This window comes from Muscardinus avellanarius (genome assembly GCF_963383645.1).
Source record: "Muscardinus avellanarius genome assembly, chromosome: 12".
NCBI classification, from domain to species: domain Eukaryota; kingdom Metazoa; phylum Chordata; class Mammalia; order Rodentia; family Gliridae; genus Muscardinus; species Muscardinus avellanarius.
The window spans coordinates 69,711,690-69,729,070 of NC_137798.1; the positions used below are offsets into that span (position 1 = coordinate 69,711,690).

At 48.5% G+C, this 17,381-nt stretch overlaps 1 protein-coding gene and 1 pseudogene across 2 annotated transcripts in view; one reads left to right on the plus strand and one right to left on the minus strand.

Moving 5' to 3' along the window:
- Positions 1 to 17,381, minus strand: part of SPTB (spectrin beta, erythrocytic) — a gene marked incomplete at both ends in the record, with an annotated part of 76,242 nt that overhangs the window by 24,861 nt on the left and 34,000 nt on the right. Inside the window, 8 exons of the mRNA XM_080707615.1 lie at positions 3,991 to 4,080; positions 4,520 to 4,726; positions 5,315 to 5,578; positions 6,977 to 7,123; positions 8,306 to 8,396; positions 8,506 to 8,708; positions 9,067 to 9,823; positions 16,851 to 16,988. Of these exons, the coding sequence (XP_080563741.1) occupies positions 3,991 to 4,080; positions 4,520 to 4,726; positions 5,315 to 5,578; positions 6,977 to 7,123; positions 8,306 to 8,396; positions 8,506 to 8,708; positions 9,067 to 9,823; positions 16,851 to 16,988 (1,897 nt within the window). The remainder of the gene's footprint in view (positions 1 to 3,990; positions 4,081 to 4,519; positions 4,727 to 5,314; positions 5,579 to 6,976; positions 7,124 to 8,305; positions 8,397 to 8,505; positions 8,709 to 9,066; positions 9,824 to 16,850; positions 16,989 to 17,381) is intronic.
- On the plus strand, positions 13,909 to 14,626 carry LOC308271516 (small ribosomal subunit protein eS6-like; annotated as a pseudogene). The gene has a single exon. The product of its transcript is annotated as a small ribosomal subunit protein eS6-like (transcript).

Here is a 17,381-nt window from a genome sequence, read left to right on the forward strand (position 1 = left end):
CTTTCTGAGTCCTCCAGGCCAAAGCAGCCGAGTGTGGACTCATGGGCTTCTCCTACCTCAAGTCCTCCCTCTCTACAATTTCCCCGTGGTCTTTACAACCATCCAGAAGGCAGAGGCAAGACTGTGTACACAAAGCCAGCCATGGTGGTGCACCCTTGTAATCCCAGCATTCGGGAGGATCGCGGTTTGCGGCCAGCCTCAGCTACTTAGTGAGGCCCTCTGCAACTTAGTGATACCCTATTTCAAAATAAAGAATAAAAAATAGGGCAGGAGGTGTAGCTCGAAGGTCAAATGCCCCTGCGTTTCATCCCCAGACCCGCAAAAAGAGAAAAGAAAAAAAGATTGCATACACAGAAAAGTGACTGCCAGGACTTAAAATACTTATGAATAGTACCATTTATGAGGCACATAACCTGCCAAAATGCATTTTGTACTTTATACCTAAAATCTTGATTTAAACAATTTTCTTTTCTTTTCTTTTTTTTTTTTTTTGTGGTACTGGGGTGGAACCCAGGGGCATTCTACCTCTGAACTACACCTTCAGCTCTATTTTTTATTCTTTATTTGGAAACAGGGTCTCACTGCATTGCAAAGAGCCTCACTAAGTAGCTGAGGCTGTCTGAAAACCATGATCCTCCTGTCTCAAGCTCCTAAATGCTGGGATTACAAGCATGCATCACCACACCCTGCTTGATTTTGACAATTTTCTATGACATCTACAATTTTATTCAAACAGCTCATGTTGTAAGATTTCTTCCACCTCTTTACTTTTCATGAGATCTTCTGACCTCTACATGGTACCCTAAAAACATACTTTCCCCTCTTTGTGGTACTGGAAATTGAACCCAGGGACATTCTACCTCTGAGGTCCATCCCAGCCCAATTTTTTTATTCTTTATTTTGAAGCAGTGTCTCACTAAGTTGAAGGGGGTCTCACAAGTTGCTGAGGCTAATAGCGAACCTATGATCCTCCTGTTTCAACCTCCCAAGTACTAGGATTATAAGCATGCGCCACTATGCCTCTCCCTCTCCCTTCTCTCGCTCTCTCTTTCTTTTGGGGTACTGAGGATAAAATTCAGGAGCATTCTACTTCTGAGAGACACCCAGCCCTAATTTTTTATTCTTTTTATTTTTGAAACCGGGTCTCACTGAGTGTGAAGGACCTCGCTAAGTAGCTAAGGCTGTACACAAACTGTGATCCTCCGCTCTCTGCCTCCTGAATGCTGGGATTACAAACGTGCACCACCACGCCTGGCTTCTCTTCTCTCTTTTTAAGCCATTATTTTCTAGTCTCCTGTGGAAAGTGTTTCTCTATAATGTTGCCATTTAATTAAGGTATCATCTACATACAAGTATCTGGTTCTAGATACCAGAGACAAAAGGGAAACAAGATAAAGAAAGCCCCTTCCCCATCAAGCTAACAGTCTAGTCGAGAAAGAGGTGGTAAGCATGGCAACAGATGAAGGCTGGGCTGTCTTGCCTGGGTACCAGAAGGAAAGTGTACAGTGGCATAAAGAATGTCGGTCAATGCGTGGTACTGGATATTTTAGCTAGGAAAGTCAGAAAGGGCTTTGCTTGCCTGCCTTCTCCCTCTCCTCTCCTCTCCTCTCCTCTCCTCTCCTCTCCTCTCCTCTCCTCTTCTCTTCTTTTCTATCTCTCTTTAGTGGTATTGGGTATTGAACCCAGAGGTACTCTTCCACTAAACTACATTCAAGCTCTTTTAAATTTTTATTTTGAGCCCAGGCTGGCCTCATACTTGTGATCCTTCTGCCTCAGCCATCTGAGTTGCTGAGTAGTTGGGCTTGGAATGATCTTCCTGGGAAGATGACATTGGAATGAGATGCGACAATGAGCAGGTCCTCATGGGATCTGGAGTGAGTGAGTGTTCCCGGCATAAGGGAAAAGCACATGCAAAGGCCCTGTAGTATGTGAAAGAGAGAAGGCCTTACGAGCTGGAGAACAGCTAGTAAAGAAAGCTTAAAATGCTAGGGTATGGCTTAGAGGTGGGCAGGAGCCACATCAGGCTAGGCAGTGGATCTTAACCCTGACTGCACATCAACTAATTCAGGAAAACAGGCACCTCAGGGTCCCTCTTTCAGAGCTCCTAATTAATTAATCTGAGGTGAGACCTGGGCATCTGTGTGCTAAAAGTTCCCCAGTGATTTTAAAGTGTGGCCAGCGGTGAAAACCAGTCACACAGCACCTTGCAGGATTTCTTCTAATTGTGACGGACAGTCACTGGAGCAGAGGTTCTCAAAGCAGCAGCCCTAATGGGCAGCCTTTGGGGTCTCGCAAGAAATTCAAATTATCAGGCTCCACCCCAGAGTCTGAATCAGGAAATCTGGGGCAGAGCCGGGCAACTGTGTTTAACAAGCCCTCTGGGTAAATGTGCGCTCAAGTTAGAGCTGCTGAGATAGAGGGCTTTCAGGGAGGAACCGATATAGTTGGATGTATGCATTAGCCCCATTAGCCTAAAATAGCCTCTACCAGGAGCCATGCTCTCCCAGGAGGTTGTCTTTCTCTTCTAGGTTAGGGGAACCCCATCCATATTTGTCTTGCCCTTCTCCTGAAATAGTAACTGCCAGCCAAGGGGTTGGGCACTCCTACTTACTAAGGCTCCATAGACTCAAAAGTTCAGTGCTGGAAAGACTAGGGTGGGGCATTTTACAGTTGAGGCATCTGAGGCCCCAAGGATACTGTCTCCCACCAGCCTTCCTCCTTTAGCTGAGGCTTCTGGCCTTCCCTGAGCCCAAATCTCTATCATCATATGACGAGGTCCCTGCAGGAGGCCTCTGTAGCCTCTGTGACTAGATCATGTCAACTGGAAGCACAAGGTCCAAGGAAGCTTGGAAGAAGCCTCTTTGAATAGAGACCAGCCTCTGCACAGCTCCTGGCCCCCACAGTCCTATGGGCAGATATCAGCTACAATCATCCTGGGGCCAAGACTTTCCTTCCCCAAAGAGTAGCACTGACATGGCACTCTGGGGCACACTGCTCTTCTCTGGTAGCTAAGTTCCTGGGCTCTCTTTGTTGACCCTGAGAGCTGACCGGAAGGAGGACTCTCTGTCCAAGAGAGAGGCTGAGGCCAGCTTCTGGCCTAGCGTGAAGCCACTGTGACCCCACACAGCTGACTTCCTTGAGGATTCAGGATCCCCCTACAGCCTTGACACAGAGGAAAAATTTGGCATCAGCCATGTCCAGGATTCTGACCAGGGCCACAAGAGCTCACATGCTGGCCCAAGAGCGAGCCGAACAGCAGATGGATGTTGACTTCTAGGGCTGAGAGTCCAAGTTCAGTTAGTTTCTGGGATTTGAGCCCCACAAGGATCCTCACATATACACAGAAATGGGGCCAGTGTGTCCCGAGGATAGCATACATGAGGATAGCTCAGCCCTAGAAGGGGGGCAAGGTGAGAAATGAGGAAAGAAACACGACGTTACCAGCTTCTTTTCAAAAGGAGGTGGCTGGCTACTGTACTGTGAAAGCACATTAAAGCCAGGTCAGCACCTTTGGGGTCCTGCACTCACCTGAGCCTGATGGAGAATGAATGGCTTCAAGTCCCCAAGTCCCACAATTCCTCCCTCCTCTGGGATCCTGCCAGAATTCACCAATGCCTGCTCTTCATGCAGAGACTTCAAATACAGTTTTTGTTTTTTGGTGTGTGTGTGTGTGTGTGTGTGTGTGTGTGTGTGTGTGTGTTACTGGGGATGGAACCCAGGGGCATTCTACTTCTGAGCTACACCCCCAGCCCTATATTTTGTTCTTTATTTTGAAACAGAGTCTCACTGAGTTGCAATGGGCCTCACTAAGTAGCTGAGGCTGTCCGTGAACCTTGATCCTCCTGACTTAGCCTCCCAAGTGCTGGGATTACATGGGTGTGCCACCACGTCTGGCTTTAAATACAGTTTGGAGACTCCAAAGCTACCAACAGGAACAAGGCTTGGCGGTCGCTGGCGTTTGTGACCCGGGATGGTGGGAGGGGGGCTTACCTGGTTCTTCTTCATGAACAGCTGCACAGTTTGCAGATTGGTGCCATAGTCGGCAGACTGGGCCAGTGGCAGCCTTTCCTCCACCCAGAGCTGCAGAGACCAGAAGGCAGAGAGACAGCTGATGACAACCACAGCCACTCTTTCCCAAGTGGCCACCAAGGGCCAGCCAGAGCATTGCCAGTAGTGTCTCCCTGTTGCGTCCACCACCCATTTTACAGATGGGCCTATTTTGAACTGAGGTTCCAAATAACCCGCTCCTGGACACACCTTGGGAAAGTATAGCTGGATCTGGAACCCAGGGTGTGTCTGGCCCCAAAGTCCATGCTCCTCACCGTCAGTACCAGCAAGTGACCAGTGAGGCAGCACTGCTTGGCTTTCCTATTTAATGCACTCATCGTGGCAACCTCACGAGATAAGTGGGTGAGATGACCAGTCATTCGCTGTCAAGAATTGCTCTGGACAGCGGCCAGTTATCCCGATGGCAGCTGGCGGCTGAGCCCTGGGGGTGCAGAGGGCACAGCCCACGCACCGTCTCATCCTCTAAGTCCCGGCTGATCTGCAGCTTGGCTCTGGATAATTCCAGCTGCTTCCTCCTCTGCCCCAGGGGCTCCAGGAGGTCCAGGAACCTCTTCTCGATGCTCAGGTCTGTGTCTCCTCCCTCTTCTTCTAGCGAGGGCACCTGGGCAAACAGGTCCTCCAGCTCCTTCTTCCGCACATTCACTTGGTCCTCCACTCGCTGAAACACAGGGGACAGCATCAGCACGAGCCTGGGCACCTGGGCAGCTGTCCATCCATTTCCCAGCCATCCTTTAAGGGCCTGTTTGAACCCAGCCTCCTACGGGAAGTCTCCCTGGGTCCTCCCACTCATCCTTCCCTCCTCAGAGTGCCTGTCCTGTATTTCTCTTGCATTCTTTTATTGGATTATTTTCCTACCCACTGAAAAAGGGGTAGGAGATAGATCGTGAACCAGGAAGGTTTTTTTTTGTGGGGGGGGTCTAGGGATGTAACCCAGGGGCATTTGACCTCTGAGCTACACCCCCTGCCCTATTTTTTATTCTTTAATTTTGAAACAGAGTCTCATTAAGTTGAGGAAGGCCTCACTAAGTAGCTGAGGCTGTCCTCGAACTGCGATCCTCCTGTCTCAGCCTCCCGAATGCTGGGATTACAAGTGTGCGCCACCATGTCCTCCGCCATGAGGCATTTTTGCATGATAAAAGCAAGTCCACTAAGAGAAACAGAATTTCTTACTTTCAGGTTTTGGGTTTTCTTCCCAAACAAAGTCCCCTCTAGTTTAACCCTCTGAGTCTATAATGGGCTCACGTGCCTTCAGCTTTGCCAGCATCCGGTTGACACTGGTCAGGTCCTTGCCAGGGTCATCTGACCGCAGCTGGTCCTCCATGGCGCTGATCCACTTGTTAAGGTCAGCGTGGGTCTGCAAGCGCAGGTCAGAGCTCCTAGCTGCTGAGAGCTGTTGGGTCTTCTCCTTGGTGGTGGCCTGTAGCTCATCCCAAAGCCGGTGCAAGGCGTCCAGCCGCTGGGACACCACAGCCTCAAACTGAGGCTTCTCCTCCTTCAGCTGTCTTCCTTCCTGTGGAGGAAGGGGAGAGCTCACCCTGTGAGGTCTCAGATCCTTAGAAGCCTGTTTTCAGGTTGTTGTAAGACAGGAACTCAGGAGAGTCAGCACAGAACTTGGGCGATGCACTGCCCCAAACAGGCCCTACTTAATTTTTTTTTTCTAATACTGGAATTGAACTTGGCCTCGTGTGTGCTAGGCAATCATTCTACCACTGAGCCAGGTTCCCAGCCCTTCTGTTTTAATTATTTTTTTCAGACTCGGAACTCCTAGAGTTATTTGCAGGGGAGGGCAGGGCATGGAGAGCAGTGTTTGAGACAAATGACTCAGGGAGACCACGGCATTCAGGGCTGCAGACAGGGGTGGGCTGGTACTAAAAAATTCAAGATTTGAGATCCATCTAGGTATGAGCAGCAGAGAAACCTCCCTGTGAGTGCCAGAGGTTGTGCACTAAGAATAGTTACCTCCTTGGTTGCTTTGTCTGGTTTTTATCTGTAAATATACAGCTTTTGGGTATAAAGAATGTGAAAGGACTTGGGCCTAGGAATATATGCTACTAACAGTAGCTGGTGTTTATTGAGGACCTTATAATTGTCGAATACTATCCCTTATCTGTCTTCAAGTATTCAGGGCTCACAACTTCACTGGGTAAGTGCTATTAGTTACCCTGATATTGGAAAGGAAGAGGCTGAGGCCCAGGGAAGTTCTGGAGTCAGTCTGGCTCTGGCGGCTGCAGCCTTAGCCACTATGCAGCATGGCTTTATGTGGACACTGGGCCTGCTTCTTCTTGGACAGCCAGGAGAGCAAAGGGATGTGATTCTCAGATCTAATCCCTGCTAATTTCTCCTCACCCTCCTCCTCTTCTTCCTTTTTCTCCTCCTTCCTCCTCCTTCTCCTCCTCCTCCTCCTAGCCCCCCTGCCACATTTTGACCTGTGCTACTGGGAAAGCCCATTACAGAGGGGTCCCCTGGCTCCCCATCTACAAGAACTGTGAGTGATTGCTTCTGGGCAGTGTTGTCCATCAAAATGATGAGGGAGAATGGCTTCCCTGGACCACTCTGGTCATCTCATGTATTCCCCTGGCCCTGGGCAGGGCAGTGCTGGGTTCCCGGTATGGATTATAGAAGTCAAACAAAACTGCTATCCTGCTACTGGGTGCAAAAGCTGTCATTGGGATGTCCTCAATATCCTGGACTATCCCCAGGCTCAGATGAACCAGAAGAGGTACTAAGTCTGATCAAGTTTAACAAGACTGGCTGTATCAGGAACCCAACGACTACTTAGAGAAGTTTTTTCACTTCCAAGTCCTATACTGTCTAGCAAGCTTCCAGACAACGTATGCCACAGGTAAAGCCTCTTTCACAGATGCACAGCTGAGCAGAGATCTGCCCACCACCCCACTGCTCTACTTACTGCATCAATGTTCTCCAGCCACCCTTGGTGGGACGCCAGCTCTGCCAGAAATGCTTGGTGCTTCAGCCATTTGTTGTGAAGGTTGCGTGCTTCATCAAAGGAGACGTCTGGAGCTGTCAGCAACTTGTCGTTGATCCAGAGAGTAAGCTATGGGCACAAAGAATGAGTCTGATGGCAGCTGAGTGTACCCCTCTGGCAGGCCAGGATCTGCTGCCCATCCCAGCGGCAGAAGGAGGTGGCCAAGAGGAGGAAGTATGAGCACAGAAGAGAACTAATCTCCAATTCTGAGTCCTTGGGTGCCAGCATCATGCCAGGGCTACAATGTAGGCACAGGGGTGTGTCTTCCCCACTTTAGTGTGTGTGGTGTGAGATTAGGGATGGTTTATTCTTCTCTTCGTACTTCCAGGAGGACCTAGGACAGAGCCTGGTATAGTGTAAGAACTCAACAAGCTTTCATTGGGTAGATGGTTAAATCTATTATTTGGCAATGGGGTAAGAAATAATTAATAAACACAGAAAATGTTATTGGAGGAAGAGGACAAGGGTAGATCCTATAATTAACAAAGATGGAAGAACCGTGATGAGCATCTGATGTTTCTAAGATGTCCCGGCACCATACCAGGCCCAACTTGTGCCAAGGGCAGAGGTAGATGAAAAACAAAATTGTCTGGGCTGAGAGAAAAGGGGTAAAAAGAGAAGAGTGGGAAGAAGTCAGAGAAAGCCCCATTCCACATGGGAATTCCGCTGGCAGGAACCAGGTGGGCAGATTAAAGACCTTCCTTTTTCAGTGGGCCCCAGATGAGCAGGGAACTTCTGAGCCAGTAGTTCTCCAACTGAGAGGTGTGTTTAAAACACTTCTCTATTTGCACATGCTCAAAGTTCTGAGTCATCCATGCCCAAGACGGGCTTTGGAGTCTGCCTTAACTAAGGCCAAGTCTATTTCTTCAATTTGCAGGGTTCAGGGCAAAATGAAGATGTTCAAAAGTATTATGCATTTCAAGATGACAACATCGGGGCATTAACCCAGGTACAGGGCTCTCTGTGGACGGATGCACAGGTCATACACACTTGAAGCCAGCCCTGTTCAGGTCCCAAGTAATTACAATATTGAGGGTTCTCAGACTACTCTTTGAGAAACTGTTCTAGACCTGGAAAATCAAAGGATGACTTTTCAGAGTGTGTGTGTGTGAGGGTGTAGAACCAAAGATGTAGAGGATGACCCAAGCTGCTGCGTATCCCACTCATGAAACCCTGTGACCTCCGACTTCTAGGGCACTTTACTGCTAGACAGGAATCTGCTGGAAAGCGACCCCTGGCCGCTGGCCTCACCTCCTGGCAGTTCTGGAGAAAGTTCTGTAGCTCCAGGTTGTCTCTCAGAAGGACCGAGGCCTCCTGGGCCTTCTCATTGTTCTTCCTGTGCCTGGAAGGGGAGACAAAGCCATGTCACAAGAGCATGGAGCCTGAGGCCCTGGCCGGCAGCCCCAGCCCCTCATGGTGGTATAGGGCCGTGACCCTAGGGGCAGGAGCACCTGTCTTCGATCAGCTGCACCTTCTCCTTGATCTTGTCTGAGTACAGGTTCCCCTCAGCCACCAGCTTGTTTCCAGAGTCCACAGGACTCAAGACCTTATCCCGGTTGTTCTCCATAGACACCAAGAAATCCTCAAACTTGCGGATCCCGGCCTCCGCAGCCCCTAGGGAGTCTGGGGGCTCCAAGTGAGCCAGAGTATATTCCTGTTGAAGAGAGTTTCCAGACAAAGCGTGAAGACAAGCGGAGGAGGCAGCGAGAGCACCTGCTCTGCAGGAGTGCCGCACAGCCACACAGGCGTGGTGTAAATGGCGCCGCCTTGAGGGAACGCCACAAATAGTCTAAAGCCACGTGGAAGGGGGGGCAGGGCAAGAGTCACTTCCCTAGCCTCTGACTGACCCAAGAATGGGACGAAGTTTGGAACACAGGACTGGAAAAAAGCATATGAGAAGAATAAGAGACCCCCACCCCCACATTAGTGGCTACAAAGAGTTTGAGTCTGAGGACTCGCCACTAGTGCCACTGCCCAGAGAGACCCTGTACCCCATCCCTGCATGTGTCTACCTGGTTGCTGAGGATGGCTTCGGCCTGCTTGGCATCCTTCTGGAACTCCTGGAAACCAAGGCACTGGGCGAGGGAGCGGCCGCGGCTCTCCCACATCCTGCACAGGGCATCCCAGCCGGTGTCCAGGCCCTCCAGCCGCTGGCCCAGAAGCAAGTACTCCGGGTCTGTCTGGCCTTGGATCACCTTCTCCCCAGAGGCCTTGACCTGCTGGTAGCTCCCTTGATGTCCGTCGATCTCATCCTTGATGGCCGTGTGCTGCTTCAGGAGCTGCTCGGCCTCTGGGACTGACTCGGGCATGTCCTCAGAGGCCACGGCCTTCTGTGCCATGGACAGCCAGGCCTGGAAGTCATCCAGATCCTGCAGGAAGGCCTGCAGCTGGCTGGCTTCACCCAGGGAGGCCTCCTGGCCCTTCAGGGCTTCTTGTAGACCCTTCCACAGCTCCTCAACGTATGCCTGCCGCTGACCAATGTCCTCCTTCAGCTCGGGGTGTGACTCCATCAGCCGCTGCGACTCACGCTCCAGGGCACCCACGCGGGCCTGGATGGCAGCCACATCACGCTCCAGCCCTGACAACTTCCGCTGGATGGCGATGACACCTGCCAGGTCCCGCCCCAGGTCCTTTGTAGACTCCACCACCTTCGTCTTGTCCGTGATCCACTTGCTGGTCTCCTCACAGTCCACGCAGTAGTTGTGCACCCGGAGGGCCGAGTCCACCGCCTCCCGCCGCTCTGACACCATAGTCTGGAATTTCTGCCATCTGCAAAGAGGGAGATGTGGCCCCAGGGCAAACAGAGACCTTATTCCTTGACTCTCCCCATAGGGCACCCCTTCCCACGTTTCCCACACGTGTCTCCATAGACCTTGTATGCTGAAAAAAATGATAGCCCTAACAAACAAAATTTGTGGGCGAGCAAAATTTACTTTTCCAATTTTACTCAAGACAATCTGATCTCTCAGTCAGCAGGAGGCAAGTGGTGATATAATCCCAAACACAAGCAAGGGAGCAGGCAAGTAAAGGCTGCATGTGTAGCTGACCTCAGGGAAATGTGAACAGCTTCAGGTTTATGATAGTCCACCTTTTCAGTGGTGCATACAGTATGCACTGAATATAAACCATACTTTCTTTGGCATGGGGGATTGAACCCAGGGGCATTTTACCTCTGAGATATACTTCCAGTACTTCCTGTCCCCCCCCCCTTATTTTTGTTTTTGAAATGATGAGGTTTTGAATGATGAGGTCTGATGAGGTTTCTGAGAGTCTTACTACATTGCTTAGGATGTCCTTGGAATTGCAACCATCCTGTCTCAGCCTTCTAAGTACTGAGATTACAGGTGTGCACCATGGTGCTCGGCTGAACCCATATTTGAATGTGATCTTTTCCTGGGCTAACAATAGGTGGTGAGAAGCAGCAGCTATGGGCTGTGTCTCCCAGTCAGCCATGAGACCACAAGGGGAAACAGATGCTCTGCAGGGAGCTGCGTTGCTAAGTCAGGATGTTGGGTAGGTTAGGTGTAGAAACTCATATCTCTCTCTCTCTCTCTCTCTCTCTCTCTCTCTCTCTCTCTCTCTCTCTCTCTCTGTGTGTGTGTGTGTGTGTGTGTGTGTGTGTGTGTGTGTGTATCTTTGTGCATCTTTCCTCTTCATTTGAGACAAAGTCTCAGTATGTTACCCAGGTTGGTCTTGAATTCTTAGGTTCGATGGATCCTCTCACTTCAACCTCCCAAGTAGCTGGAACTAGAGCCACCATGTCCAGCTGTAAATGCATTTTCTATTTATGCCAGCTTACAAAGGGCTTATCAAGATGAATAGTATATAGTTTCTCCATCAAGAAGAAGCTGTATACTATTCCCCAGAATTTTTAAAATGTCAAAAATAATTAGAAAACTTACATGGTTAACTTCAAGAACACTGGACATAGACTCTGCAACTGCCCTAGAGGAATCTTATAAATTCTTAAGGCCAAGTACCCTAGAGCCTGAACAAATTTACCTTGGGTAGAAAATAAGAGGCCTGGTGGGGCAGGGGGAGGAGGAAGAGATAGAGGAGAGAGAGGAAACATCAGCTGAGATTATAATTAAAATGGGTAACATAATCTTAACCTCTAAGTGCAGTGTTGCTATGAAAAAAAATATACTAAGGTCTGGACAGATGTCCCAGGAGCCTGGGGTTGGTCCATAGTTGTACAATCAGCCTTTTTTAGAGCTACGCATGCTAGGTGTGGTGGTACACACTTGTAATTCTAGTACTTGGGAGGTTGAGACAGGAGGATGGCAGGTTCAAGGCCATCTTAGAAACTTAATGAGACCTTATTTCAAAAATAAATTAAGGCTGGGGTTGTGGCTTGGAGATAGAACCCCCTGGGTTCAATCTCTAGTATCAAAAAGTTGCCCATCAACCAGGCTAGACCACCAGAGACCCCCCCACACCCCAAACGTATTCATTCTGCATCGTTGTAATAAATAAGCACACAAGAATATGTTGAATATTCGTGCACTAATTGAACCTTATATAGACCTTGGGAGAAAACTGACAAAACCAGATCTTGCCCTATGGAGTATATTATTTAGGGAGAGATTAAGTCAAGGTCACAAAATAACTCTGATATAAAGTACTTTGCACACAGAGCACAACGGCAGAGAGGACTAAGGCAGCTGTGCGGTGTAATCCCCGACGCTAGTTGGCTTTGAAAGACAGGTCTGCAGAGAGAAGCAGGAGGGATGGGAAAGACCATGAGAGGGAAGAGGGAGGGCTTGAGGATTTCTTAGCTCTCCACCTATATTGTGAAGTCCCAGCACTCTGGGGAATTCTGAGCCCAGCATGCAGATGCTGCTCAGAAGCTGGGAAGTCAGGAGAAAGGAGCTGAGGGCTTTCTGGACTTTCTCCAAGTTGGCCCGAAACCATGGTGAGCTGACAGTGAGGTATTCTGGCAAGAGAAGCTGGCTGTGCCCCTAGGCAAGAGGCCCCAGGGTGACTTTCCAAGTCTTTCCTGTGTGGCCTCAATGCAGCCACCAAGTGGAGGTCATGCCAGGAGATGGGCTGAGGTTGGGTCTAGTCTTCCTCCCAACCCCACACTTTCATCCTACACTGCTCCGTCTCTAAGAAGGAGGAGTTGTTGGAGCCAGTCTAGTTAGCACCATAAGGCAACATTGGGAGCCCACATTTGGTCCTGGGCCCAAGATTTTTAGAAAAAAGTTGGTTAAGTAGAATTCATTAAGTCAAAGATGATCACACATTCCATAAGCATTTGAATGACTCATATGTGCCGAGTTGGCAGGATAATTTCCATTTTGTCCCTGTTCACTCATTCATGAAGCATTTGTCCTACAAATATCAAGTGTCTTGTGTTGGACACCAACCTGGGCACTGGGGATATGACAAAGAATAGAGAAAAATGCACTTCTACTCAAGTGGGCAGAGACAAATAAATGCATCTATAATCCATCAAGTGGTGACAAGTACAAAGAAAAAAATTAGGCAAGATTATGCAACAGAAGCTGAGTGGGTGAGAGGGAGGGAACTGCTTCTTCCAGTGGGGTGGTTAGTGAGCTGGCATGTGAGTGGGACCTGGATAGAGTAAGGGAGTGAGCCAAGCGGGCACTTGGGAAAAGAAGATTCCAAACAGAGGGAACCTCAGACCACAACATGCTTTGTGCAAAGCAGGTGGGGAGTAGAGAGAGAGAGCTCTTCATTTGCTTATAGGAAAAGTAAGAAAGTCCTTCAGCTCAAAGGTACAGTCATGCACACATAATAAGGTTTCAAAAAATGATGGACTGCACATAGGGCTGTAGCCCCATCAAGATTATCATGGACCTGGGAAAAATTGCTGTCACCTAGAGATGCTGTGGCCATCATGAAGACACAGTGCAAAATGTTTTTCACACATTTGTGGTGGTGATGCTGGTGTTTTAACCCATTGCACTGACAACTGTATACAAGTATAACACAGACAGGCATGGTGGCACACGCCTGGAATCTCAATACTTGGGAGGCAGAGACAGAGGGATTACAAGACCAGCCTCAGCAACTTAGCAAGGCTCTCAGCAACCCAGTGAAATCCTGTTTCAAAATAAAAAGGGCTGAAGGTATAGTTTGGAGGTAGAATGCTTCTGGGTTCAATCTCCAATACCACACACACACACACACACACACACACACACACACTCTCTCTCTCTCTCTCTCTCTCTCTCTCTCTCTCTCTTTCTCTCTCAAAAAAGTATAGCATATGTAAAGTATGTACAGTACATAATTGATAATGATCAATGACTATGTGTGTGTGTGTGTGTGTGTGTGTCTGTGTGTGTGTGTGTGTGTGTGTGTGCGCGTGTGTATCTGCTGGGGATGAACCCAGGGTCTTGTGCTCTACCACTGAGATACAGCCCAGACCTATGTAACGGACTTATATATTTACTACATATACTTCTTACAGCTATTTTAGAGTCTACTCCTTCTACTTATAAAAAAAAAGAGTTTACTGTAAACAGTGCTATTAACCAGTAGCAGCCTCAAACATCTCATGTTTACCATCTATTTGACTGAATAATTTTCCCTCATGCTTGATTTAATCTCATAGCTCTAGAAACAACAGACCATAATATACACAGGCACACACATACATACACCGTGGTCCTACAGCCTAGATGTGTGGTTGGCTATACCATTTAGGTTTATGTAAGTATACTCTGTGATGTTAAAAAATAACAAAATAGCCTAATGATTCATTTCTCAGAATGGATTCCTGTCGTTAAGTGATGTGTGACTATAATTCTAATCCAATGTAGGATGTGAGGCTTGAAACCAGTACAAAAAGAGAGAAAGGTTGGTAAGCAATTGGCTGCACCAAGATGAAGCTGCATATCTCCTTCCAAGCCAGTGGCTGCCAGAAACTCGTTGAAGTGGATGATGAATGCAAACTTCCTGCTTTTCACGAGAAGTGTGTGGCCACAGAAGTTGCTGCTGACACTCTCGGAAGGGTTATGTGGTCCAAATTAGTGGTAGAAACGACAAACAAGATTTCCCCATGAAGCAGGGTGACTTGGCCCAAGGCCATGTTCACCTACTACTGAGTAAGGGGCATTCCTGTTATAGACCAAGAAGAACCAGAGGGAGAAAGCGTAAGTTTGTTTGGGTTGCATTGTGGATGTCGATCTGAACATTCTCAATTTGGTTAGTGTAAAAAAAATGGAAAGAATGATATTCATGGGCTGATAGATACCACCATGTCTCCTTGCCTGGGGCCCCAAAGAGCCAGCAGAATCTGCAAACTTTTCAGTCTCTCCAAAGAAGACAAATGCCGGCCAGTAGGTCCCCTCAAACAAGAAAGGTAAGAGACCCAGGACCAAAGCACCCAAGATTCATGGTCTTGTTACTCCATGTGTCCTGCAACACAAATGCCAGCATATTGCTCTGAAGAAACAACATACTAAGAAGAACGAGGAAGAGGCTGTAGAGTATGCTAAACTTTTGGTCAAGAGAATGAAAGAAGCCAAAGAAAACTCCAAGAGACTCAGGCCATCTTCCCTGAGAGATTCTAGTTCTAAGTCTGAGTCCAGTCAAAACTAAGAATTTTGCTGGGTGTGGTACCGCACGCTTGTAATCCCCGCGCTTGGGAGGTGGAGACAGGAGGATCACGCAGGTTTGAAGCCAGCCATGCTGGCTTAAGAGACCCTGTTTCCAAAAATAAAAAAGTATAAAAATAGGTCTGGGAGTGTAGCCCAGAGGTAGAAGGGTTTCCAGGAACCCCAGTACCACCAAAAAACAAAAACAAAACAAAAAAACCCTAAACTGGGCGTGGTGACGCACGCTTGTAATCCCCGCGGTTGGGAGGCGGAGACAAGAGGATTGCGCAGGTTCAAAGCCAGCCTCCCAAGCACGGGGATTACAAGCGTGCGCTACCAAACCCGGATAAAACTAAGAATTTTTAAGTGTCACAAATAAATAAGATCAGACCTAAAAAAAAGAGGGAAAGATTATTTTTCACCTGGGAAAATGAGAAGGAGTTGAACCTGGCTTGACCTAAAGGATGAACAGAATTTGGAATATATTGGAGGAGAAGCACTTTGATAGAGAAGAGCAGAGGCAGGAACTAGGAGCAGGATGGAGATACATAAAAAGAGCTATATATGAAAGATGAATTAGGATAAATTTTCATATCTCTAAGAAGCAGAGCCAGAACCCATGTGTACAAATTCCAAGGAAGCAGATTTCTATACATATGGGGTCAAACATTCTAACCAAGGAGTCGACCCAAATGGGATGAGCTACACGGTGAGGGGTGGGCTCCCCATCTCTGGTAGACTTGATGACTTCTTAGGTCTCTCTCAACTCTCAGACTTAATGAAGATTCATCTTTCCATTTCATGCCTGGCTTTCTCTCACCCAACAATGGTTGGTACCTTGATGCTTTTCACTTGGGATCGGGGTCTATAAAGATCAATATTCCCAGCTGGGCATGGTGGTGCATGCCTGTAATCCCAGTACTTGGGAGGCTGAGACCGGAGGATCACAGGTTTGAAGCCAACTTCAGCAACTAAGCAAGACCCTGTTTCAAAATAAAAAGGGCTGGGGTGTTGCTCAGGGGCAGAATGCTTCTGAGTTCAATCTCTAGTACCCCTCCTTACCCCTAAAAGATCAATATTTTCTGTAGCTTATTGTATAGCTGTATTGTATAGGTGACAAGTTCTTCTTGTCTGAGAGTTTTTCTGATTTAGATTACTCTTAGTTCTTCAATTAAGCAACCACTTTGATAATCAATCTCTCCTCTCTCTCTCTCTCTCTCTCTCTCTCTCTCTCTCTCTCTCTCACACACACACACACACACACACACACACACACACACACCATTACCTAACAAGGTTGATGAAGAGTGAAGTGGCATCTTCCCTCTCTGTATAAACCTCAGACTTATAAAGGAACCCCCTGAACTACAGTCCTGTCCTTGGAGGCTGAGACTGACAGTGCGACTCTCGTGACTCCACAGCACCCATCCCTTTCATCCTTGCTCAGGTGCTCAGTGGAGCCTCTACTGCGCTGCTCCATTTCTTTACCACAGAGTCTTCTTCACACCTTCCTCCCAGATGACCTGAGACAGAGCAGGGCGCAGGCCTGGGTGAGGGGAGGGCTGGGGTACTGAGGTGGTGAACGTGTGGTACTATGTGTTCAGGGCCTAGGGTAAAAACAGGGGATGCAGGCATTTGCTTTGTCCTCAAAGATCCTCCAGGAGCCAATGGGCAACTGGGCCATGCACTGAAAGTACCCCATCTAAAAATTCCTCCAGGCCTGTTTTTTGTTCTAATCACGAAACTTGCTCAAGGGTCCCTGCTAATTCTCCCCTTCATTCAATCTGACCTTTGTATCAGTGCTGCATTTTGGCACAGGCAGGAGTATCCTTTTATAGACCATACTTAAGAGTTCTTGGAAAGCAATTTTCCCTGCCCAAGACTGTCCAGGGAAATCTGGCCTGCATGCATACAGCCTGATCTAACGACACTCAGAATGCCCCCTTCACCACACGTGCATACACACCCCCTCCTCCCAGACACAGCATTGCAAGCTCTGTGAACACGCCCTCCTGAGTGGTTGCCCGCTCTGCTGCTCACCACAGATTTTCCTCTTTGCTACTACAGCCTCTGTACTAGGAATAAGACTGTGGCTGGGAAAGGCAGAAACACTGGAGGGGCAAATGTGGCGGTGCAGAGCAGGTGGCCTGAATTTTGGGCCATTTTCCCAGGGGCATGCCAGGTGTTGGAAGAAAACGGCCCCAGCCTCAGCCCTACCCATACTGCACCTGGCGTTCAGGTGGTCCTGGTACCGCTGCACTTCTCCGCTACGTGGGTGGCCACTCTCCACCAGGCTGTTGGCAGCAAGGTTCACGCCATCAATTTGACCCTTCAAAGTCTTCATCTCCTGGTCCAGGATGTCAAACCTGATATGAACAGAGAAATTGAGGAGTGGTGAGGCAGCAGAGGCTTCATCGCCAGTGGCCCCCAGGACCCAAAAAGCACAGGTCTTGTTTCCTCCTTCCACCTGCATCTGTCCAGGTGGGAGCAGATATCCTGGCACACCCTGTTTTCTAGTTCATGGATTCAATTAGATGTTTCAGCATTTCCTGGAGCAGGCTGGGAGAGGGCTGGCTACTTACTACATAGGCTTCTGGCTCCACAGAGAAGTGTGAGGGGGAGGGAGGGTTCTAAAGAGAATATAGCATGTGTTTCAGTGGGGGAGCTGCTCATTTCAGTGACCACCAGCCATATCTTCACTATCCTAGTCCTTGCTCTTAGACCCTGATTTCATTATTCTGATACTTTGATCCAAAGGA